Source organism: Micromys minutus (assembly GCF_963924665.1).
Source record: "Micromys minutus genome assembly, contig: SCAFFOLD_516, whole genome shotgun sequence".
NCBI lineage: Eukaryota > Metazoa > Chordata > Mammalia > Rodentia > Muridae > Micromys > Micromys minutus.
In genome coordinates, this window is record NW_027667897.1 from 34,351 (window position 1) to 58,559 (window position 24,209).

The following is a 24,209-nucleotide window of genomic DNA, read 5'->3' on the forward strand; positions in this document are numbered from 1 at the left end:
AAACCAATAGAAATGGACAGGGCGAAAAGATTGATCTATCACTTTAACCACTGCCTCCTCTGGAACAGATCCCTCCAAACCAGCCTTTTTGTTCTCCGTGTAGAGTAGCCGGTGGGCCCAGGACCCTCAAAGCTAGCAGGACTCCCTTTATACTTTCACTGTTAGGGTTTCTATTGCCAGGACGGAACCCATGGCCAAATGCGCCCTGGGGAGGAAAGGGTTTATTTTGTTTATGCTTCTACATCATTGTTCGTTATCAAAGAAACTCAGGAACTCAAACAAAGCAGGGACCTGGAAGTAGGAGCTGATCCAGAGGCCATAGAGGGGTGCTGTGTACTAGTTTGCTTTTCATGACTCGCTCAGCCTGCTTTCCCACAGCACTCAGAACCACCAGTCCAAGGGTGGCAGCACCTTTGTGATCTGGGCCCTCCCACATTAATCACTAATTAAGGAAATGCCCTCCCTAAAAGCTTGCCTACGGCCCAGTTTTATTAAAGCGATTTCTCGATTGATGCTCCATCCTCTCAGATGGCTTCAGCTTGTGTCAAGTGCACATGCACTGTACCACAAATGTGTTCATGACTTCTGGGGAGCCCCAGATCCAGCTGAAACCCAGATCCACTCAGTCATACTCCCCACCTCTCCACCCCAGCCAACAATAGTGTTTACAGTGCAGGGGTTTGAGTGAGAACGACCTCCCATAGGCACATATATTTGAATGCTTAGTCCCTAGGAAGGACTAGGAGGTGTGGCCTTCTTGGAGTGGGTGTGGTCTTGTTGGAGGAAGTGTGTTTCTGCTTCAGTGGGCTTTGCTTGAGCTCCTAGTGCTTAAGTCGCACCAAGTGTAGAGCAGTCTCCTCCAGGCTTCCCGAGAAAGACACTGTCCTCCTGACTGCCTTCAGATCATGATGTAGAACTCTCAGCTCCTCCAGCACCATGTCTGCTTGCTTGCTGCCATGCTTACCTCCATGATGATAATGGACTAAATCTCTGAAACTGTAAGCCAGCCCCAAGTAACTGTTGTCCTTTCTAAGAGCTGCTTTGGTCATGGTGCCTCTTCACAGCAATGAAACCCTAATACAGCAACCAGGTCATGGAGTTAAGTCTTAATTTCATATAAACAGTGATTGATTTTTGCTGGGTGTGATGGCACATGTCTATAATCTCAGTACCTGGAAGGTTGGAGTGAGAGGAATCTGGTGAGTTTGAGGCAGCCTGGACTACAGAGTGATCAAACACCAGGCCAGCCAAGCCTACCTAACAAGACCTAATTTACCACAAAACAAAGTCACTAGTGAATAATTTCCTATAATTGATGTATTTGTGTCCCATGAATTACTATATATATATGAAAAATGTGTTTTGTGAAATTCAAATAGACCTGGTCTTTTTTGTTTGCAATATCTGGCAACCCAGACAGGATGCCAAGCTGAGGTAGTAAGAAGAGCTGGAAATTGTTTTAAAAGTGGAGAGACTTCTTTATTTTTATCATGGGCAACTGTAAGGCCAGCTTTCGGGATGCCAGTGTGACAGGCACTGCAGCCTATCCCATCACTGTTGTAGTCACCTCCCTAGGAACCTCACTGGTTCATCACAGTGCAACGAAACCATCAATTTGCAAGTAGTCTACCTGGCTGCTGGAATGTGGTCTGGGGTAACTGGTGTCTGTTCTAGAATTCATACTTTGATAGACTACCTCCCTAGGACGCTCATTTGAAAATGAGGACCCTCATTTACTGATATAGTCCATTAAGATGATGCCATGGTAGACTACAGAAATTCAAAAGAGACTAACACGCATGCACACGGAGGGAACAGCATATGAAGCTGATGCGGAAAGAAGCCGGGAATAGATCTCAGGCCCTGAGTCCTGTGGATCTCAGATGGCAAGACTCCAAACTGAGAGAAAATAAATGGCTGATGATGAGGTCACTAGGTTACTCAGGAGGAGACCGTGGAGTGGTCCTGAAGCTGGAGACAAGAGCAGTGGAGAAGACCAGTGAAGAAAGAGTCAACATCTCAGATGCACTGAGTTCCTTAAAACCTCAGCCAGGATGACCTAGGGACGTAAGGCTTAGGGCAGAGATAGATGCGAGAGAAGTTCAGGTGCATGAGAGGCTGAGGAAGGCTGAGGTTAGAAGCGGTGCCTTGAGCTCAAGGCTAACACTCTATATGGCCTGGACGCGAGATGCACATTATAAAGAAGGATTTTTTAGAAGGCAGAGGTTGGCATCGAGCCCCCAAGGAGATTTAAGAGGAGGGATTTAGACACTGCAACTCTTATCAAACCTGTCACTGTAAAATGGTTTTGTCCCCTAAGCCCTTTGCTTTCCTGAGGGCCAGGTAAACTGTCAATACCATACTGAATTGGTCACCACAGGCACTCAGAAAAAAATTCAACAGCTGTTCTCAGTCCATTGTCCCTTGTGCTTCTTGCTCCTCTTATTTCGAATAGCCCCAACTGGTAAGATTTCCATGACAGACAACGGAATGATACCTTATCTTCCCTTTCTAAAGTAACTGAAACCCCTCGTCTTGCAGGCACTCCAGTGGACCTTCATCCAGGGCACACAGGCATAGAGCAACTTTCCAGAGCAGAATTCAATAGTTGCATTCTAGAAGAGGCCAACCCCGCTGCTCTGGGCTCTCGGTCAGCACTAACCCAAAAGTACAGCCCAGGCATGTGTTTCTCAAGTGAGAATTTCTCCATCTACACATGCTGATCCCTTAGCTAGGGCTGTCCTGTCGTCTCTGTTCACAGCTGCAAGTTATCCAACTTCACTATAAAGGCAGGATTTTGGAAGGATTTGCTACCCAGGTGTGTGTGTGTGTTTCACCTCAAAGCTCTGTGTGTTTCCTTCACCCTATTGCAATTACCATTATCTAGCTATTTAGTCTATATCTTTCCCTTCAACTGTTTTATAACTAGAACCAGCGTACAGGAGACTCGGAAATATTTGTCTAGAGTGAGCAATTAACTGATTAAACTAATGAATGCACCACACGCCCAAGATTCAACGGGAAATTCTTTATGCCCAGCAGCTCTGACAGGGGCCTAGCCTGGAACACAGTCTGGATTTCTCATCCCGGCTGTGAGATAGATGGTTAAGGCATTGCTCGCTATCCAGATTTCTCCAAAAAGGAGTTAAAAGGATGCCCTAGGCGCGCGCATGCTCAGTTTTATCGCTCTTGTGTTGCTTTGGCAATATCTGACAGAAACAACTTTAAAAGCCAGCTGTGTTGGTACTGGCCTGTAACTCAACACCTGAGAGCTAGAGGCAGGAGAATGACAAGGTCAAGGCTTACTGTGTCTAGTGGCTTCCAGATCAGTCAGGGCTACACAACGAACCCCTTTCTCAATTAATCCTGAGTGGGAGATGGTCTTTGCCAACTATGCGTTAGACAAAGGATTAATAGCTAGGATTAATGAAGAAATGCAAAAACTAAACATCCAACCCCACCCCAACCATCCAACCAGAAGTGAGCTCATGGACTAAACAGACAGCTCTCAAAGAATCATAAAAGGAAAAAAGGTTCAACATCTTGACCGTCAAGACATTCAAAGGGAAACTGTTCTGAGAGCCCATCTCACTCCAGCCAGAGTGGCTATCATGAAGAAAAAAAACAACAACAAATGCTGGAAAGGATACAGGAAATGTTGTGGAGGCCAGACAGCCATTGTGGAGGGATAGACCCAAAGGGCCTCTCTGTCAGCATCCCACACAGACGCTGGCACATCCATGTTACACTCCTGCGCTATTCGACATAGCTAAGAAACAGAACCGACCTACACGCCCAACACCAGATGAGTGAATAAAGTAAATGTGGAATTTTATTTGGCCATAAAACAAAATCAAACCAGGAACAATAAAATGGACAGAACTGGAGATTATGTTAACTAAAAAACAAGCTAGGTTTGAAAAGACAAATACTATGTACTTTGTCTCCTTCGAGGAATCTATATTTAAATTTATATGAGTGTGTGTGTGTGTGTGTGTGTGTGTGTGTGTGTGTGTGTTTGTGTGTGAATATGTATGTAGGTGTGTGTGTATGTATGTAGATGGTTGTGTGTGTAGGTGTGTGTATGTATGTATGTGTGCACATGTGCATGTATGGAGGTTACAGAAGTGAAAAGAAGGAAGAAAGTAATGGAACACCTGTTCCAGGAAAGAAACAGGAGTCCGTGGTGAGAAGAAAGGGGACCAAGAAAGGACCACATGGAGTTGGGGAGAGAGGATGAACAAAAACAAAGTACAATGACCCAAATGTATGACAATGCCAATGAAACCCATCACAAGATAATTTTAAAGAATAATAATTGGGGCTGGAGAGGTGGCTCAAGCATCGGTGACTATTCCTGTGGACCCAGGCTGGATGCTCAGCACCCACGTGGTAGCTCACAACTGTCTGAAACTCCTCTTTCAGGGGAGCCAGTGCTGTCTCGCTTCTGAGGACACGGCATAGACATGGTACACAGGCACACATTCAGGCGGAACACCCATATACATTAAATAATAACTTTTTAATGAAGAGAAAGACACGGGGGGAGGCAATGAGTCCACATGTGGGTAGCAACTGTGTGATTTAATCATGAAGCCATGTTTCCTTCATTTTAGATCCTGTCACCCTGAGAAAAGATGTTATCTTAGAGTTCAGTGGGGTTGATAGATTGACTAAACTAATGCATGACTTTCAGGGAAAAAGAAAGAAGAAAAATAAAACACTCCCAACTGAGCTCGAGTCAGTAAAAGGCCTCTTCTAGTGGAAGAAAGAAAAAGAACAGGGGAGAGGAGGGAATGGAAGGGAGGAAGGAAGGGGGGATCACTAGCTCAATTATTATCACATGGAAAAGATCCGCCACATTCTAATCCCAAAAACTTTTGCAGGTTATGAATCAGTTTCTAAAAATATTTATTAAAGATTTATTTAATGTATGTGAGTACATTGTCACTGTCTTCAGACACACCAGAAGAAGGCAACAGATTCCATTATAGATGGTTGTGAGCCACCATTTGGTAGCTGGGAATTGAACCAAGGACCTACTAAGCCATCACTCCAGCCCTCTAAAAATATTTTAACTACAATTTTTGCTGAGTGGTGTTACCACATGGAATTGTTATCGCCTTGAATATACTGTGTATACTTTCTCAAAGAGTTAGCAATGTTCATATAAATGTATTTTGGGGGTAAAATGTGTATTTAAATTGTAAACCTGGACCCAAAGATTAATTAATATGATTCTAAAACTGAGAGTGCTGAACTCACCTGTACTTACAGCACTTGGAAAGCTGAGCCAGAGGACTGCTTCAAGTTCAAGGCTAGCCTGGCTTAATATTGCGTGAGACCCTATCGAAAAAAATCTAAACACACACACACACACACACACACACACACACACACACGCATGCATGTATCTATACATGCATACACACATGCATAACACATATACACACACATACATACACAAACATCCATATATATACAAATACATATACACCATACATAATACATACACACATACACACACATACACACACACACACACACACACACACACACACACACACTTCTGAGGTAACTATTGCAACAAATTCATAGAGAAAAGAGAATGGTGGTTGCTGTAGGAAGTTATTATATAATGACTAAAAGTTCAGTTCTGCAACATAAAGACTTCTTGATTTGGAAAGTAGCACAGTGTGACTGCACTTAATACAATCATATAAGCACGTAAGACTGGATAAGGTCTGGCTAGATACAATAGAAAATGCCCAGCTACCACAGAGACGCCACTATGCCCAGCTATTTTACCACATTTTAAAATGGAAATAATTTAAATCGCTCACTTGTAAATACAAAAGATTCTACGCACTTTCACAGCGGACAGATGGGAGGAGGTAGAGAAACCTGACTTTAATCCTGGACCACATGCACTGCCCACGGGCAATACAGTGTTACTGCAACACATGTGTCTGGCCAAACCATTTCCTGGCTTCCCAAGCTGATTGATGCTCTCAAACATCTCTTCCCACAGCCAGGAATGTTCTTTCTCTCTTACCACAATCTCTCAGTTTGGTTCTCCAAAAAAGGAACTATAGTATATACCCAGAAGCAAGGATTCCCTCAGTGTCTGGTTATATTTGCTGTAGGAATGTGGTCAGGCAAAACTCATGGTTATAACTCCCTGGGCCACAGAGTCATACACTTACCTCCACCCACCCCCAAATGCTTGAGGTAGAGCCAGATAAAAGACCCTCACATAAAAGTGAAGATCATTCAACTTCTCTACTCCCCAATGATGAGAGGAGAACAAGACTTGGCAAGCAAACCCCCTTCATCCTTTATCCTGGTATTCGACAGCTGGAACCCAGTGATGCCTCCTTCCAAGGCTTGAGACCTCAGAAACCCAAGGCTGCAGAAATATGACCCAAAGCTGGACCTGGCCAGCAGCTGTATTGACTTCTTTTTGTTGACTGTCCTGCGTGGCAGTCACCAAAGGAGCTGCCAACATTTAAACGGTGGTGTGTTTATATGGAAGAAGAAATGTCTTCTGATGCTTTTGGGATAAAACTTATCTCAAGAGGTAACTGCTTCAGCTACTGTGTTGCATTGGCCTGGTTATCTGCTTGAGTAGACTGAGAGAAGCCTGGAGATTAGGCACATCACAGCTCTGCAGCATCTGTCCTAGCGTCAGACCACGAGGACTCTGGCCTAATCAAATGATCAATCCTTTCATACCAACGTAACGCGATGAGATCACTGGGAAATGGCGAAGACAGCAGGGGCTTACCTAGAAGTAGATTCCCAGGTATGCACCCTTGAAGGCAGGTACCCTGTTCTGGCCCCCTTCCTCTATTTACCCAACAGCTCTCCTCTGCCACGTGCTTCTGCCGCCATTATGGCTTAAGTACACAGGCCGAAGCGTCCACATTAAGAGCCCCCTGAAATCGGGAGCCCAAAAATACCTTTCGTCCTTGAGGTTGTTTCTCTTAGGTATTTGGTCACAGTGATGATAAAAGCAGCTGTACAGACACTCTGGCTTTGCAGCAACCTCTGCAATGGTGACTTGTCAGAAGGGAGCAGCAGCTATCGAGTTAGAATGGGCTCACTCTCTCCCTGTTCAGCTCCTACTGGCCCTGCTACTCCTTGAGCTGCAGGCCCCATAAGTGGACTAGAAGCTGCCAGTGAAGACCACATGGTACTTGGAACATTGCCAGTGAGATTTTCTGCAGGTTCTTGGAGATACTAGATGCAGGCCAGCTTGTAATGCAACAATTACGGCCATCGTGAGATGGCCCTGGGTGAAGACTCAGTTTACTCCTAACTTCAACCTAGTCAAAGTACAAAGCTCCCTTTCCTGCCATGTTTCCACCCTACATGGAAGTACAACACCATCTAACCCACTGTCCTCACGGAAAACTTTAACAAAGAGCTAAGCTCTTGATCATTGGTCATGGGCTTAGCTTTCATTCCCGACAGAAATCAACACCACCTACTTTGGAGGAAGGGGCTCACCTCATAGTACGGTACTTTTCTTCCGGTTCTACAGTGGAGAACTGAGGGCCGGAACCGCCCAGCCACCTGCCTTGGGGGAGCACGCTGGAGCCCAAGGGACAGAGTATCGGAAAGGTCACAGGCATAGAGCAAAAGAGAAGTCTTCCCCAGTCCTTGAGGGTTAACAGGAGCAGGGGAGAGAGAGCGGTTTTGTTCTTACCTGCTGTAGGCACACTAATGTTATACTGGGGTAAAATAAATAGGAAGGCAGTCTTGGCTGTGACCTGGAAAACAAAGGACAAAGGTTCCTGTTTACTTTCATGGCCACATCAAAAAGAAGAAGCCAGGCTGTTCCCTACCTGGGGCCCATCCCTTTACGCGCGGGTGCTCTCAGTCCAGGATGCAGGGGTTTTACCTGCCCCAGAGTTAACACCAGTTTTGAGCCAACCCCTCCCAGTTCCTAAGCTGTAGAGAAAAGCAGCCCTGGGCCCCAAAGGATGGCTCCACTTGTGTTCACTGCAGACAGAATGAAGCAAGTTTTATTGACAGGCAGAGCGATGTGTTCACTCGTTTATGTACTGACTCAGTTCTGGGCACCCAGCTCTGTGGAAGATCACAGCTTAAAAGTTCCGAAGCCAGACTTCCTGGGCATTTCAGTCACCTGCACACTGGACAGCGGCCCTGATGTTTTTAACTCAAGCTTTGGAAACTGGATTCTAGCTGTTAATTTCACATCTCCCTTCTATCAAATAGGAAATGAGGCCTCGCAAATCCCGAAATTCGTTTGGTCGTGTGTGTGTGTGTGTGTGTGTGTGTGTGTGTGTGTGTGTGTGTGTGTGAGAGAGAGAGAGAGAGAGAGAGAGAGAGAGAGAGAGAGAGAGAGAGAGAGAGAGCTTGCTATCTTTAGATGACTGTGGTCCCCATCTGGTTACTAATAGTCAAATCAGCTCTGAGACAGTTTCAAGCAGAGGTGAGATGACAAATTGTCTGTGTTCGACCGCTGACTCTGCTATGTAATCACAGGGAAGTCAGTTCACACCCTGACCCAAATCTCTTGTCTATAGATTCATGGATCTGTGCAGGGCCTCAGCTGTGTATTATTGACTGGCATGGCACCAATCTCTCTAGTAGCATTGTTTCAAATTCCAGAGATGTCCAGCTAGGACCAAGAAGTGCTCAGTAAGGCACGAACAAGGTCAGGTGAAGAACGTCACTTCCTTAGAGGCTCTGAAGACACCTCCTCAGCCAGGGGGTTATGGACAATCTTCCAAACAGAGCTCGGAAGGTTGTATGCAGAGAGTGGGGCGGGGGAGAGCAGGCCATGGCCACGCCAGTATGCAAACAAGTGAAGGGCACCTTCTCTGGACGGTGACTGCCCTTAGCCTATCCTACAGATTCAACCCGATCCTTTAAAAGACAAAACATCTTGGCATTCCTCTGCAGCGAGATATCATTTACTTATAGGCAGCTCTGTACACAGTCTTCATGTATCTATGCCTAGTTTGTAAGGAAAGAACAAATGTCAGGTATGAGAAGGCCCCCTTCTCCACTCTCCATCCCTGAAACTGATTCCTTTGGTCCTTAAGACCCTGCTCTGCATTCCTGACCCCGTTCTAGCACAAATGCATGCATTTTCCTTCCAATGATGTGCTTGGCTTCAGTCTAAAGACTGCCCATAGATCCTTCTTCCACCACACTCACTATAACTTCTCCGTCATGCTGACACTCCAATGAGCAGCCTGCGCCCATCGGAGCTGCACTCATGGTGTGCTATTTCTACACAGCAGCCCCTCATCCCCTAGGTGAAGGTAGGGACACCACCTTCTCAGTTCTCACTGCACACCCTCTCGAACAGCCAACCCAGAAGAGGGAAGTGCTCAGGTGATCAAGGCAAAGAATGAAATGCAGCTCACTTCCTTGAACTACAAGTTCCCAGTCTCTAGTCGGAAATGTCCTCTGTTACCAAAGGTCTTTTCCTTGGGACGAAAACTCTGAGGCCACCCTTTCCTGGCTTGTTATTGTTTGAGTTGAGTTGGAGCAGGTGCTGGTCAATGCCTCAAGCACCCTGTTCCTTCAGTGAGGCGAGCCCCTGGAGGCTGAGACCCCTTGAAGTTGGGCAGCATCCGTTTCTCAGAAGCATTGTAATTCTATGTGTGGAGTACCGCTGTTCAACCATGCCTTCGACAGAGTCCCTGAAAAAACTTGAAATTTTTTTATATCTAGACCATACCCCCCCCCAGGCAACTAAACGAGACCCTTACTGTTGAGTGGCTCATCAGCCTTCAGTTCAGCTCCCAGAGCACTCTAACAGGCAGCCAAGTCTCAGAGCCCTCACACTTAAAACAAACAAGACAAGACAGATAAATAAAGCCCAGGAAGCAGGAATTCAGTATGTGAGTGACATACAGTTTGGCTCTAGCCCTGAGTACACAGTCGATTTTCATTCATGATGGTTCTCCGGAACTTTTCAAACACTAAAACACGGCACCCAAGAGAAATACAGAGTTGGGATGCTGCAAACCAGTCACATTTCACCAAGAGATCAACATGCAACCTTGCTTTACGAGTGTTTCTAAAAGGCACCTTTGTTAATACATTCTGTTAGTTCATTAACACTAAACTCACGGTCAACAGGACTACTGTAGCTCATGTCCAAATGAGGCAGCTGAAGGCATGGCTTCTCCCTAAGGCATGCTACCTCTTTAAGATTAGAAATATGGATAGCACTTCAGCAGAATACTTAGGGGTCATCGTAAAGACCGAGATCACCACAAAATGCAAAACTGTGGCCCTAAATAGACTACAAAGTATGATTTGTTTATAGTATGAGAGATGAAACAGAAAGGTGGGCGTGGCTGGTGCTCAGGGCTTTGCACCTGTGAACTATGAGTGACCACAAGAGCCAAGTATGAAAGTGGAGGTTCCAAGTAAGTTCTAGTAAAGGAAGCAGACTCACAAAGATGAAACGTACACTCAGTGATAGGAATAGGTATCGGGACAAACTTGAATGTCCGTTCTATTGGGGCAAAAGTTTGTTTGTGTGTGTGTGAGTGTGTGTGTGTGTGTGTGTGTGTCTTGTTTCTGCTGCTACTGCACATGCTCACTAAAAGATGGCTCTCACATCTCCCCTTCTATCTTCCCCGATTACAGACATGAGCCACCAAATCCAGATTTTACACTATAGGCTTCAAGGACCAGATGTGGGTCACTGGGCACATGCAGCAAATGTTTATACCTGCTGATGTCTCACTGTGCCTTGAGATTTTTTTTTTTTAATCAGCCCTACCAAGGTAGAGATTGACACCACCAAATATCAGTTCTAGAAGAATCAAAACCTACTTTCCTAGATGACCTTCTCTGCACAGCCTCCAATGACAGAAGGACATAGCTGTCTGGGTAACAAATGCTCATCCTGTGGACACATACCTCAGCTTGTCACCCTGTCACCTGCTCACAGTTCTATCTCTGTACAACTGTTTTCTCTCAGCGTGTCCACCCCAGTACCGCCCATGCTATAGGTATCTCAGAAATACTCATCTGATGACCTCACCCTGTAAGCAGCTGCAGTCTTCGGTAACCACACACGAATGTCTAACACATGTTTTCTGAACAGAAGTCCACGAAAGCAGAGTTGAAGCAAAGTCTAGATTCTGGTATTTTTCCATACCTGCCCTCTGGATTGTGGCAGTAGGAACAGATTCTCTACCATGCGTACTCCCATGTGACAGTATCCTAGATGCCAGTTCCCTTGCCTCATAGGAAAACGCGTTAAGCTCCAGGCACAGAGAGGCATACTGGTTTTCTATTACCCAGTGAGTATGAGCAAACACGGGCAATCATCAACTTGGGGTTTTACAAGTGTGTTCTGAAGCAGCTTCAGCAGGCATACAACACAGAATAACAGAAGCTGTCAAGAATTAGAAAACCCAAACCAAGGAGATCATGTGTCAAACGCCTAGAGAGGAAGAACAGGGAATGAGGCTGATCATCAGAGGTGCATCCCAAGAAGTCCTATGTGTCATCTAAGCTCGTCCCCAATCATCTAAAGGAACAAAATAAGATCAGCGCCTACACTCACCCCATGCACTGAAGAAAGGGGGCACAGGGGAGAGGAAATGGAGGGAAGGGGAGCCGAGGGATAACAAAGCAGTAGCAGCATTCGCCACAAAGAAGAGACCCTACTTGTCGCTCATAAAAACCACTCTGTGTGCTTTCCAAGGCCCTTCGGCGCCCCAAACCTTCATTCCATTGCTCTCACCTGACCTGAGGTCAAGGACCAAACAACTGACAAGCCCCTCTGTGAAATGCTGGGTTCCCGTAGCACAGGGGCTGAGAAACGGGGGCCTATTAAAACTGTCACTCCGGTTACTTCTCGTCCCTCTAAGGCTGCTTATAGGAAACAATATTGAGTTTAACAGCATATTAAATGCCAGGCTCGGTGGGTGAAAGGTTAAACGTGACAGTGTGTTAATATACTCACACAAAGGGAAAGCGCTAAACTGCACAGGAGGTGCAGGCTCTCTCTCTCTCTCTCTCTCTCTCTCTCTCTCTCTCTCACACACACACACACACACACACACACACACAGCAAGGGAGAGTGATGTGAAACAAAGGCAGAGATGTTGCGTGTGCTCACACAGTCATAACACACCCCAAACCATTCCACATGCCATGGACAGGAGCGCAGGCACATGGACCTGAGCCCTTGGTCGCACTGACACAAAGAAATGCCTGAGAAATCGCTGCTTCCGTGAAGCAGGCTGGACGTGGAGTCCAGACCTAAGTGTGCCGTGGACCAGTGTGTCCTTGGGTAAAGCATGTCATCTCAGTGGACTCCTTTGTCCAGTAATGACAACAGGGGCAGACGATGCTACTGAGTGCTTGCTTGGTGCCAGGCATGGTTCTCAGGCTTTCTATAAATGATCAAGTGCAGTTTCTTCAATGGCACTGTTCCACACAAGCATGGAAATGACCGGGCCCACTGAGGTAGCTGAAACGGGCATCCATAAAGAACTCTGCCCAGCTATCGTTCTTGAACACACTTGATCTTTTAGGCTCAACCGTGGCCTTACTTAAGGGTCTACCTTCAAGTTACAGCAGTGCTGCTTCTCTGGCTGTGACAATGGATGTCTGGGTGTCATCCCTGCCCCACAGGCAAGAAGAGTAAAGTCCTTTGCCAGCCCCAGGCACTGGCACACCAGGGCTTCCAAATGCACAGTCCCGTTCCCTGGAAGTTGGTGGCAGTCACCGAAGACAGAAGCAAAGAAGATGAAAGGGACCACATGGTTCCCCAGCAGGGATTAGATGCCTTCCTTCAGCTAGTTTTGACTTGCTCCCCACATCAGCATAATGGCTCTTGGAAGGGGCTACACGGGTATGCTATTCGAGGCTTGGGCAGGAGGAAGTCATGGTGCAGAAAGGCTACAAGCCAGTGGTGTCCTACCAGAGGAGAATAAAAACTGAGTGTTACAGGTCCCCCACCTGAAAGCTCAGACACTCATTAATTGATATTACCTGTCTAAATTGAGGGGGCCATCCTGCTGAGGCTGGGGAATTTGCCTCCTCCCCATGCTTGGCCCTGATCACAGGAAACCAAATATCCAGGCAAGCCTTCCTAAAATTGGTTTCACATCTTTCTGCTAAGGTGGTAAATAAGAAAACCTCAGTCAGACAGGAAAATACTGGAAAGTTACACTCAACTGGCAAGGAAAAGATTTGTTGTTTTTTTTTTTTTTTTAACCTTTTCAGCTTTCTTTTCCTGAGTGAGTGTCCCAGCCTCTAGCTTCTTGAGAAGGACCCGATGAGACTACAGCATGCACAACAGTGTCCGTGGGCCTGACATTCTCCACCAGCAGAAGACAGACTGCCGAGACGCTTTCCACAGGGACTTTCTGCAAACCTCTCTTCTGGATGACCATTAAGACGTGAGTGCTTGAGACCCAGGTGGGGGGCACAGTTCTGACAGTACTTTTTTTTGTGTGGCTCCTTAGCAACATCTGAAGATTCTGGTTCCTTGTCTGAATGGCCTCCTTGATTCAAGAACAAGGGCAAAGCCAAACAGACAGATGCCACATGACGCTGGACAGGAGAGTCATTACCAGTCATGGAAACGGTGCTGTTGTAATGGCTACAGCAGCAGACTACTCTGATTATCTCCGTCAGTCTAAACAATACAAGGATAAAAGGGAATTTATACCGGAGCACAGGAGAGATGTTTGCTTTTAGAAGCCTGCTATGTAGCCCAGGCTGGCCTCAGGGCCTTAGCTTATCATCCTCCTGCCTTGGCCTCTAGAATGCTGACATTATGGGGAGATGCCATCAGACCGGCTTCATGAAGAGCTTTTAGCGTGCTTTACATTTTTTTCTATTTTATCTGAGTGTTTTACCTACACGTATGTATACCATGTGCATGACTGTTGCCTTGCGGAGGTCAGAAAAGGACACCAGACCCTCTGGAACTGGAGTTACACATGGTTATAAGATACCATATGGGTATTGGGATCCAAATCTGGGTCCTCCGCAAGAGCAGGGGAGCTCTTAACCACCGAGCCACCTCTCCAGTTCTTTTAACATCTTCTAAGAAGGGCTTTTAATAGAATGTCTGGACAGCCCAAACTTGCTGTCTTACACCTGCCGTGTCACGTGCTATGAAGTGTGAGGTAGCCGAGGGACTGCTTTCTCCACATCTTTACTTACACAACACGTCATCTGCAGAGAGTTGTGGGTTTTTTATGCAGTCCCGTGACATTTTCAAGAAGAGCAATCCTTCCCTAAAAGTGCACACGCTTTTGTATGCAAGTTACATGCTTCTACATGCTTACATATGAAAATCAATGGAGAAAGAGGCCATAAATCTGCATGAGAATAAGGAGGGTTTGGAAGGAGAAAAGCAAGGGAGGGGAAATGATGTCATTATATTATAATCTCTGAAATAAAAGTTAGGGATCTGGGGTCTAAAGAGTTGCAGCAAGGGTTAAGAAAGTTTGTTGCTCTTTCAGAAGACCAGAGTTCAGTTCCCACTTCACAAGTCCCTGTAACTCTAGCTCCAGGACATCTGCTGCTCTTTTCTGGCCTCTCGAGGCACAGACAGCCACACGCACACACATGCACACATGCACACACATGTACACTCGTGCTTAAGCACACACGCACACATGTACCTCCTTGGGTGGGTGGGGGGCGTCCAGGAGCCCTAAGTAGACATTTAGGATGTTTTTCTTTCGTATTCTCTTCTTGTTGAGACAGGAGCTCAATACACAACCCTTAGACAACTTGGAACTTGCTATGTAGACCAGGCTGTCCTTGAACTCAGAGAGATCCATCTGCCTCTGCCTCCAGAGTCCTGGGATTAATGGCGTATGCTACCACAACTGGCCAAATGGTCTTCACTGTTCTTTCTCCCTAAACCTACACCCCCCTGTTTTGATATTATAACATATCTACAAAACATTCCTTGTGGGAACTAAGAATTAAATGAAAACAAAAAACTGCTCATGTAAAAATAATTTTTTGAGAATACCATTTTGAAACATGCATAAACATGTCAGGGTTTAGGGCACTGGCTGTGTGTGCATCTAAGCAAAACATACATATCTGTCAAAAACAAGTATTTTACATTTTGTCCGAAGTAAGACGCAGTATCATCTCTACAGGGAATTTAAAACATAGACAGGAACTTTGAGGAGTAGAGTTGGGGGTTGTAGGAGAATTTTTTTTTAAGAGTCGAGATCAGGTAACAGTTTTAGACTTGATAACAAAAAGGAGTCACATCACCAGCACATCGGTGTTACTTTAACTGCAGTTTTTAAAATGTTTAGCAGCTCGGAAGACAGAGCACAGAGGGCTAGGGAGGAGGGTGACTAGAATTTCAGATGGGTCTGCGTGAGGCTGCCAGCCACTGCTGGCAAGTGTTATGACTGGATACCCTAGAAGCATCCTAAGCATCAAATGGCATTGCCTGGCATTTCTCAGGGCAATTCACTTCTCAGGGTCCATGGCCTCAGCACAGCAGGGGCCGATGGCCCAGGTGTGTTTGCTCTCATTAGCTTATTCACACCTTTCTAGGAAGTCACTTGTGTCCTTGCTGATCTGCTTCTGGTGCTTTCAGGAACTGTTTGCCATCTGGGCACCGTCCCACTCAGCATGCCACCCTGGAGTCCACATAGTCAGAACTAAGGGACCCCGTCTTATGGGGCAGAGGAGGGTAAGGACAATAAACTGGCTTCCTGGCCGGGCCAAGGTCATTATCACAGGAAGCCCTAGGATTCCCCTAGAGCAGCAACCTAAAGCTACCATCCTTCAAAACAGTTCCTCGTGTTCGGGTGACTCCCAACCATAAAATTATTTTCATTGCTGTTTCGTAACTGTCATCTTGTTACTGCCGTGAGCCGTAATGTAAATAGTCTTTAAAGACAGAGGTTTGCCAAAGGGCTCCTGGCCCACAGGTCTGTCTACTCAAGAGGGTGTTTACTTCTATAGCGTTGAAATAAGAGGGGTCTCTCAAATACTAAGCACGAGGCTCCTTCATAGATGGTTAAGAGCTGCTGAGAGAATGAGCAATGGGTGTGTAGAGTTGGAAGACACAGACCTCAGACCGGGAGTGCTGCCTTCCTGAGCCTTTTGCATCAACCTTATGTCCCACAGTGCATCCAGCACCAAAAGAAGCATCAGAACATCTGCGTGGACATGAACTCTTTCTGCTTGAGTTTGCAAAGACCCATCCAGGACTGTCTTCATGAGGGTACCTTATAGGCGAAGTTTAAGGGTAATTATTCACACACACACACACACACACACACACACACACACACACACACACCTGAAGCAAAAGCCATGAAAGTTAATGAGAAACATCTAGCACTCAGACATCTCTGTCTACAAATAACAGACATTCATTATCACCTTCAAGGTGCAGTATCTTAGTCACCCCTGTTCTCATGCTGTGAAGAGACACCATGAGGGAAGCACCTCTTAAAGAACATTTAACTGAAGGCTGGCTTACACTGTCAGAGGTTTAGTCTATTACCATCACGGCAGGGAGCATGGCAGGTATGGTGCTGCAGATAGCACATATGCTGTATGATACACACACACACACACACAGAGAGAGAGAGAGAGAGAGAGAGAGAGAGAGAGAGAGAGAGAGCCTGGTATGAGCTTTTGAAAACCCCAAATTCTACTCCCAGTGGTTCACACTTTCCCCAACAAGACCACCCTTGCTAATCCTAATTCTTTCAAACAGTTCTATTTCCTGGTGACTAAGCAGTCAAATATGTAAGCCTATAGGGTCCATTCTTACTCAAACCACCACATAAAGAAAGGAAACAGCAACATGGAAGACAAGATCCCCAGATGATGAATGGAAACACATCTCTAACACCAGAGACATGGCCTCAAGAAGACATGACCCGCACCCACAAGCCATAGTCACCCTGCAGCCCTAAAGTCAAGGTACAAAGCCCCAGCAAATGTCAATTTTAGGTTGAACCCTATATTTCAGCTGGAGCCTTGTGACTCACATTTATAATCCCAGTTCTTGGTAGGTAGAGGTTCAGAGAGTTGCTACAAGTTCAAGGCTAGCCTGGTCACAATTTCAGGCCAACCTAAAGTATAATGCGACCCTGTTTCAACACCACGTTGGAATGATAACTTTTCCAAGTGCCATGCATCGTTACAGATTTCACTGTGAAATTTCACTATCCAATTTGAATAAGATATTTCAACTGACCCTGGAAAAGGCTAGGGCTATGGCTAAGTTCTAGTGTGTGCAAAGGCTCTGGGTTCCAGCCTCAGAGCCACGGAACAACAAGAATGATAAAACCAATGGCTGCACAGACTTGGTGCTTATTCTCAGGCAGGCTGGGACCCTTCCCATTACAGCCGTCTGTGCTCCACCCAGCATGGCTGTGACTTCAAGTAGCAAGCAGGAAAGCCAAACGACCAAGGGGAAGGATGGATCACCTCTGAATGTGACAAGGGGGCATCAGGCATTCCTACTGAGTATTCAGTGTGCAACCCCCCACTCCCTGCTGATGGATCTAGCCTTGAGCGTGGTCCAGAAAGCCAGGTATCCTTCCCAGCCCCTAGTCAGTCATATGACTGTATTCCAAACTGAAGCAAGAAAGCGTGGGAACTTGGAATCTATCCTGATCAGGAAGAGAGGGGGCACAGGTAACAGACATGGGACAGCACTTAGTGACATGAAAGACTCAAAGATATATGGAATTAAGGTAAGAGAGTGATCGGGAGTGCTGCTTGGGTCTGGTACAGAAGAGACACAGACACAGACAAAAACCTGAGGTACCCCTTCCTGTTACCCTGATGAAAGGACGAAGAACTTTGGTTCATTTGTTTTGTTTTTTTTTATTTCATGTTTTGTTTCGAACTCACACTCCATGGTCACTGTCATCAGCCTTGACTTCACTTTCTCATGAGGATGAGAACTCACTTGCTCTATGAGTTCCCAGAAGGACAGTTTCGAAGGTGCCTGAGAGTGTCAGGCCCAGGAGAACTACAATCTCCTATCAGTTCATCTGCCTTTAAAAGCTCTTAACTAGACTGACTGGTTTGGAATCAGAGCCAGCAGATACACAGATAGGCTCCAACTGTGAGCCGATAGGGCCACCTCCTCCATCCAACAGTGGCCAGATCAGTTTTCTAATTGGATATGTCTAGGAGAGCCTTAGAGCGTGTGTGTTTACACAGACATGCTTGTATACACGCACAAACCTAGATGTCAAGGTACATTCCACCCCTACAAACTCATCTGCACATAGCATTAAACGTGTTTCTAGTCTCGAGATAAACGACATCTTAAGTAAAATTAATCTTTAAAAAGACAAAGCAGAATCAAACAAAACTCAGCAGTCTGTATGTGGAGGCAGGAGGATCCCAGCTAGTCTGAGCCAACTGAGGCAGCCGGTGCTACAAATCGGTTCTGGGCTACTCTTAGTGGTAGGGTGAGACCGTGTCAACGCACATGCGTGTACTTAGGTTAAATTAATCTTTCACTCAGACTACTTGTTGAACACATGCTCTGGGAAAGACACAGCACTAGAGAGGTTCAGACAACAATGATCATTCCCTTCCTTCAACGGCCCTGAGGCCAAAATCAGGAGATGTGTTACCCACCGAGTATAACTCCCTTGTAGACGGAAATGGTCAAGCAAACCACATTGTTCTGAACATTTGATGCAACCCGGCTGAGACCAAAGCATTCCAGCACTGCCCCAACCCTCCTAAGCCTGAGAGAAAGTCTAGCCTGGACTCCTGGATCTCAATAAGACTGTGGATGGCAGGCGTTGTGTTACACACGGGATGGTCATTTTCTCTTCAGATCTACCGAGAACTACATTGTGACTGCCTCTTACTGTGTTCAAGGTCGCACTGAACACCCACAGAAATCTTTCCTTTAGACCCCACAGATGCCCCCAGAACACAAAAAAAGGAGGTTCAAAGAGCTTAAGAAACTTGCCCTGAGGCATGCCACATAGGAACCTGTGTGGGGTATCTAGACTTAATCCCGCGTGCTACCTGAGGTCTGTGCCCAGCACCTAATAACTCAAGGACATTGGGATGCAGAAAGAGTCTGCTTTAAAGTTGGTGAGGATGGGGTAAGCCAGGACGGGGAGGGAACTCTGTCCCTTTCTCAAAAGCAGACTGTGCCCACTCATCGTCCAACTCTCAATATCTGTTATGAAGGAGGGGCAGAAACTCTTTGGTAGTCCTGTGGACTTGGAGGGGACTTAGAGATTCCCCCAGAAGACTGTGGGAGGGATAAGCTGAGTCAGGAGAATGGAGCCTTGGGTGGGGAGAGGGAAGAGGATAATTAAGACAGCATCATTACAGGGCTGAGAAAGCACGGGAGTTCTGTAGAAGGTGGATCTGGTGTCCATAGTGTAGGCCAACTTCAGTCCTCAGATGCCCCATTTGTCCTGAACCCACTGGCTTAGTGCGGGAGGGGGGGGGGGTGTGAACACAGCATCACAGTCCTTAGGCATTTACCTAAGGCATAGTACCTTCCCTCTGCTACTGTCCTGATGCTACAATGGTGAGGAGGTCTCAAAAATACAGGGTGAGTGATATCTGAGGAAGAATGATCCCCTAAGTGGTTCTCTGGCCTGCACACATGCTACATGCATGCACATTCATGAGCACACATGTGAGTGTGTACACACTCACACACACACACACACACACACACACACACACACACACATCAGAGGAGGGAAAAAGAAACAGAAAGGAGACTGAATAGGAAAGAGAAATACAAAGCAGTAAGCTAAGATAGCTGGCTTCCAGGCCCCAAGATGGAGCCAGTTTATCTCATGGTTCAAGTGAAGGACACCATCCACCCCTGCACTCTGTATACTCCAGTCTTTCTGCCCAGGATAACTCACGGAGAAAGATGACTGCTTCCCTCGAGGTGGAAGAGGCTACGTCAGAAAACGTTTCAGATGCTTCCTACACGCTCCAGCAGTTGAACTGCTTGTCTAATGGGTCAGTCGTGTCAAGAAAGTGGTTTCCCTGGCCATGCACAGTGGTGTGTGCCTTTCACCTCAGCACTGGGGAAGTGGAGAGACAAGGATCTCTGTTAATTGGAGGCCAGCGTGGTCTACAAAGTGAGTTTCACAGTAGATGGGGTTAAACAGTGAGACCCCACCTCAATAAATAAACAATCAAACAGATCTGTTTGTTTGTTGGTCTTGAAAGGTACTGGTACCTGTCTCCATGATCAGAGCCTCATGCAGGCTTCCCTGGAAGCTCTTGCAGGTCCCAAAGCAGACACCAGAGAAGGAAAGGGGTTTAAGTGGCACTTAAGTGTTATCTGAACTCGCTGCAGGAGATGGAAGTAGAGGCATTTAATGTGCTGCCACTTTAAGAAGCAAGAGTGCGTCTGTTTCAGCAAAAATCAAGGCAATAAGCAGCTTCAAACAGATGTGTGATACGACTTCGCTTGTTACAATCAGGAAAAGGTCTCTCCCAAGAGCTTGCTGTTGGGGAGTAGTTTCATGAACCTCGGCTACCTCCCTTGCAGATGATGTTAACGTTCTCAGAGGAGGCAAAGAAGAATTGTAGTGCTCCCCAACCCTGAACTCAGAGCTGAGCTTTGTCGGGATAAGGTCGGATGTACAGATGACTAAAGGCCATGGGCAGAGTCTCTGTATTTAGTCACTGTTCTACTGCTGGAAAGAGACACAACAACCATGGCAACTCTCATAAAAGAAAGCATTTACCTGGGGGCTTGCTTACGGTTTTAGAGGTTTAGTCCATTATTTTCATGTCGGGGAGCAAGGCAGCACACTGGCAGACATCGTGCTGGATAAGTAACTGAGAGTACATTCTGATCCAAAGAGTAAGACAGACATGACATGGGCTTTTAACAGCTCAAATCCCACCACCTCTTCCAACTTCTTCTTCTTCCAACAAAGCCACACCTCCTAATCCTTCCCAAACGGTGCCGCACCATGGTGCCGAGACAGTCAATGACATGAGCCTATGGCGGGGGCATTCTTATTGAAACCACCGCGGTATCCATTTGTTGGCTTCAGTCAGTCTTCTTCCACCATCACAGGTACCTCCAGATCCCTCCCATCTTCGCTCTGTAACAGCTATCTGCCACCCCCACCATGTTTTTATAGGATTCTTCAATTGCTCACTTTCCCATTCCTTATCTGTTTCTAGACTCGGTCAATGCCTTAGTCAACTGTGCTTTCAAAACCAACTCCTCAGTTACCCCTGGTTTCCAGATAGAACCCTACCAATACAGCCATGCTTCTAAACTGAAACACCATACAACCACCGCATGAGAGTAACCAACCAAGTCAGTACCACCACGGGCAAGGTGGCACTAATATGGGACAAATGTCTTCCTGACACACATGCCTGTACAATGAGAGTCAAACAGCCACCCAAATGCTGAATGCTGATAACCAGCGCCTGCCACGGTGTCCCAGAACAGAACTCCCTGGATCTGGCCTCTCAGACTGTTCATCGGGTAGTCTCCTGGACGCCTCCGGGGCTTGGAGATGTAGGATGCAGAGAGCTGAACTCAGGCTGCAGGAGCAGCAAATGCCAGCTCCAGCTCAGCACTCAGCCACATAGCTTTCATTACTATTTTAGAACGACCACACCCATCATGAGTAGGAACTGGCTATATACGAATGAATAAGGTCTTGTAAAAACTATCTGATCTGCCACAGCCAGGAGGCAAAGACCTCCATGTGCTCAGGTGCTATATATAAGGATTGCCAAGAGTGGGGTGAGGGGTTACCCAGAATCCCAGCTATTCAGCTATCACAAAAGGCTTCTCTTATTGATCGTGTCAGAGAGACATAAAGTGAGGGTAAACAAGAGCCCACTTGACTCAGGGCTGTCTTTCACTTTGTTTTGCTCATTGGGGGTGGGGTGAAACAGGATCTCACCCATAGCTCAGGCTGGCCCGGGAGCTCACTGTATATATAACTCAGGCTGGCCTGGAGCTCACTGTATATATAACTCAGGCTGGCCTTGCTCTCAGTAGCTCTTCTGCCTGGGCCTGGCTGGGAGTATAGGCATGAGCCTCCACACCCGCTGGGATTGTCTTTCTACCTTTTCCTCCAGCTGAGTAGCTTGGGGGCACGTTGTCTGCCAAGCTTCCCGCCCATGTAAACACTCTGGCACCAGCTGGGGCTTGGAATCCGCTGTCTCTGCCAGCTGGCGACCTGAAGATGGGTCAGATTAAAGGAATGCATAATGAAGGAGGGGGAGACAGAGGCTGTATTTACACAGGCAGGGTCTGTGGGGGTAGACAAGGGCTGGCCAAAGGAGCCAGAGAAGTGCAGACTAGGAAGAGAAGAGGAAAGGGTCTCGATGTGCCCAAGCACTCCGCCCTACCCAGAATCCAAGGCTGTCGCCCTCTTCTATTTTTTGCTCTTTGAAAACAGACATCTTTGTCTCCGTCTCCTGCAGCATCTCCCAGACGAAACACACACAGCCCTTTGAAGAGTTTGCAGCTGGCCACATGGGAAGGCTCAGCGTGATCACACAACACGGACACTTTATCCCCTGCGATCCCAATTTGGGACCTGTAACACAGAAACCCAAGCCACGTGCTGACAAGCAGGGCCCCGGGCCACCAGCAGCTCCAACTGAGGCTGGGTGAGAGGGGAGAGCGCCGAGAGCCAGCAGTCCTAGGCCGCCACACTTGCTTCCAGCCTTGGAGACTTCGGCTCTCTTGGGCCCAGAGGGTAAGCATCTAGAGAGGGTAGCCCAGTGGGCAAGATCAGCCAGCCACACCACCCGTCACTGTCCTGCAGATGCAAAGAAAGAAGAGAGAGGTTGAAACTGTTTAGCCTTGTGGGCACTATGTGAACATACATGCTAGGAAGGCTACCTGCAAGTACCTTAACCTCAAAATAAATAAATAAATATATATATAATACTTATTATATATTAATATATTATATATATAACATATAATCTCCATTAGCAAGAGAAAGCAGGCAGAAAGAACATCCGTTCTCTTAAGCCTCTGACCACTCCCCCTTACTAAGCCAGATGTCCTTGTCTCTTAAAAATACTCTCTCTCATCTTTTTGCTTCTTGGATTCTCCTAGGAACCTCTGGTACATACATGGCCTTCTGGGCTGGGGTCCAATCCCCTGCTTTTCTTGTTCCATTGGCCACCTCTATTCCAGTGATCTCCTAATCAAGCTTCCCGACCCAGATCTCCCCTAAGCCATGCTCCAGAGACTCCCTTAAGACATGACAGTGCTGGGAACCAGAAAGCACCAGCTCTTGCCCAGGCTGCCCTCTGACTCTCCACCCTTCCATCAAGCCCTGTTGGTTTTTCCCTTTACTAGTTTTTTTTGTTTTGTTTTGTTTTGTTTTGTTTTTTAGAGATTTCACTTTTATTTTCAGTGATGGGTATGTGCTTGGGTTAACAGGCGTACGGGTCCACACGAATGCCTGAGCCCATCAAGGTTAGAGGCTTTGGGTCCCCCGTCGGCACGGTTACAGTTGTGAGCCACCCAGCATAGGTGCTGAGAAGGGAGCTCTGGTCCTCTGCAGGAGCGGTATACGCTCTCACAGCCACTGAGTTGTTCCACAGACCCTCGTACAACACTAGTTTCCCCTCACAGGGCTGTGGCAGCCATACACACTCATGACAACAGCTGGCAGATGATGCTAGATTATCGGTTCCCTATACCTTCCTTCTGGGTCTATCCTTGGCTATCACAACCCCGCACAGACTCAGCACCACTGTCCTGGGTATAAAAAGGATATTCTGATGCTATCATTCCATGAAATGCTCCTCAGAGTCAGTCAATATGCCTGGCATAGACACGAGATAAGCATCCTGCATTAAAGAAAAGGATTTAGGCCAGCCTATCCGTCCATAGAAGCTTTTTGTCAGGTTAAGCCCCTTGGTTACTTTTTAGTGGTTCTCTGAGCATCCTTTCTCACCTCTTCTCCTTTCTATTTGTCCTACTGCCTTGGCTTTCTTTGTGAGGCTAACACTGGCTTTCTTTCGAGGGCTAGCTTTGGCCTCACCTTTAGAAGCCTTCTCCTCTATCCTGACCTCAGCCCCCATGGCCACTCTGGGCCTGAAGAGATGTCAGAGAGCAATGGCTTCATGCTGGGATTTGACATCCGAACCCAGCTCTGCCCTCACCATCTCTTAACTCCAGAGTCACTCAGCTTGGTTGGTGAGGACAGAGAGATTCCCCTCACAGAGAT

General features: G+C 46.8%; 1 protein-coding gene across 1 annotated transcript in view; it reads right to left on the minus strand.

The window, feature by feature from the left end:
* Positions 1 to 24,209, minus strand: part of TRAM2 (translocation associated membrane protein 2) — a 71,265-nt gene that overhangs the window by 22,246 nt on the left and 24,810 nt on the right. The window contains exon 2 of the mRNA XM_080942581.1: positions 7,712 to 7,775. Within this exon, the coding sequence (XP_080798707.1) occupies positions 7,712 to 7,775 (64 nt within the window). The remainder of the gene's footprint in view (positions 1 to 7,711; positions 7,776 to 24,209) is intronic.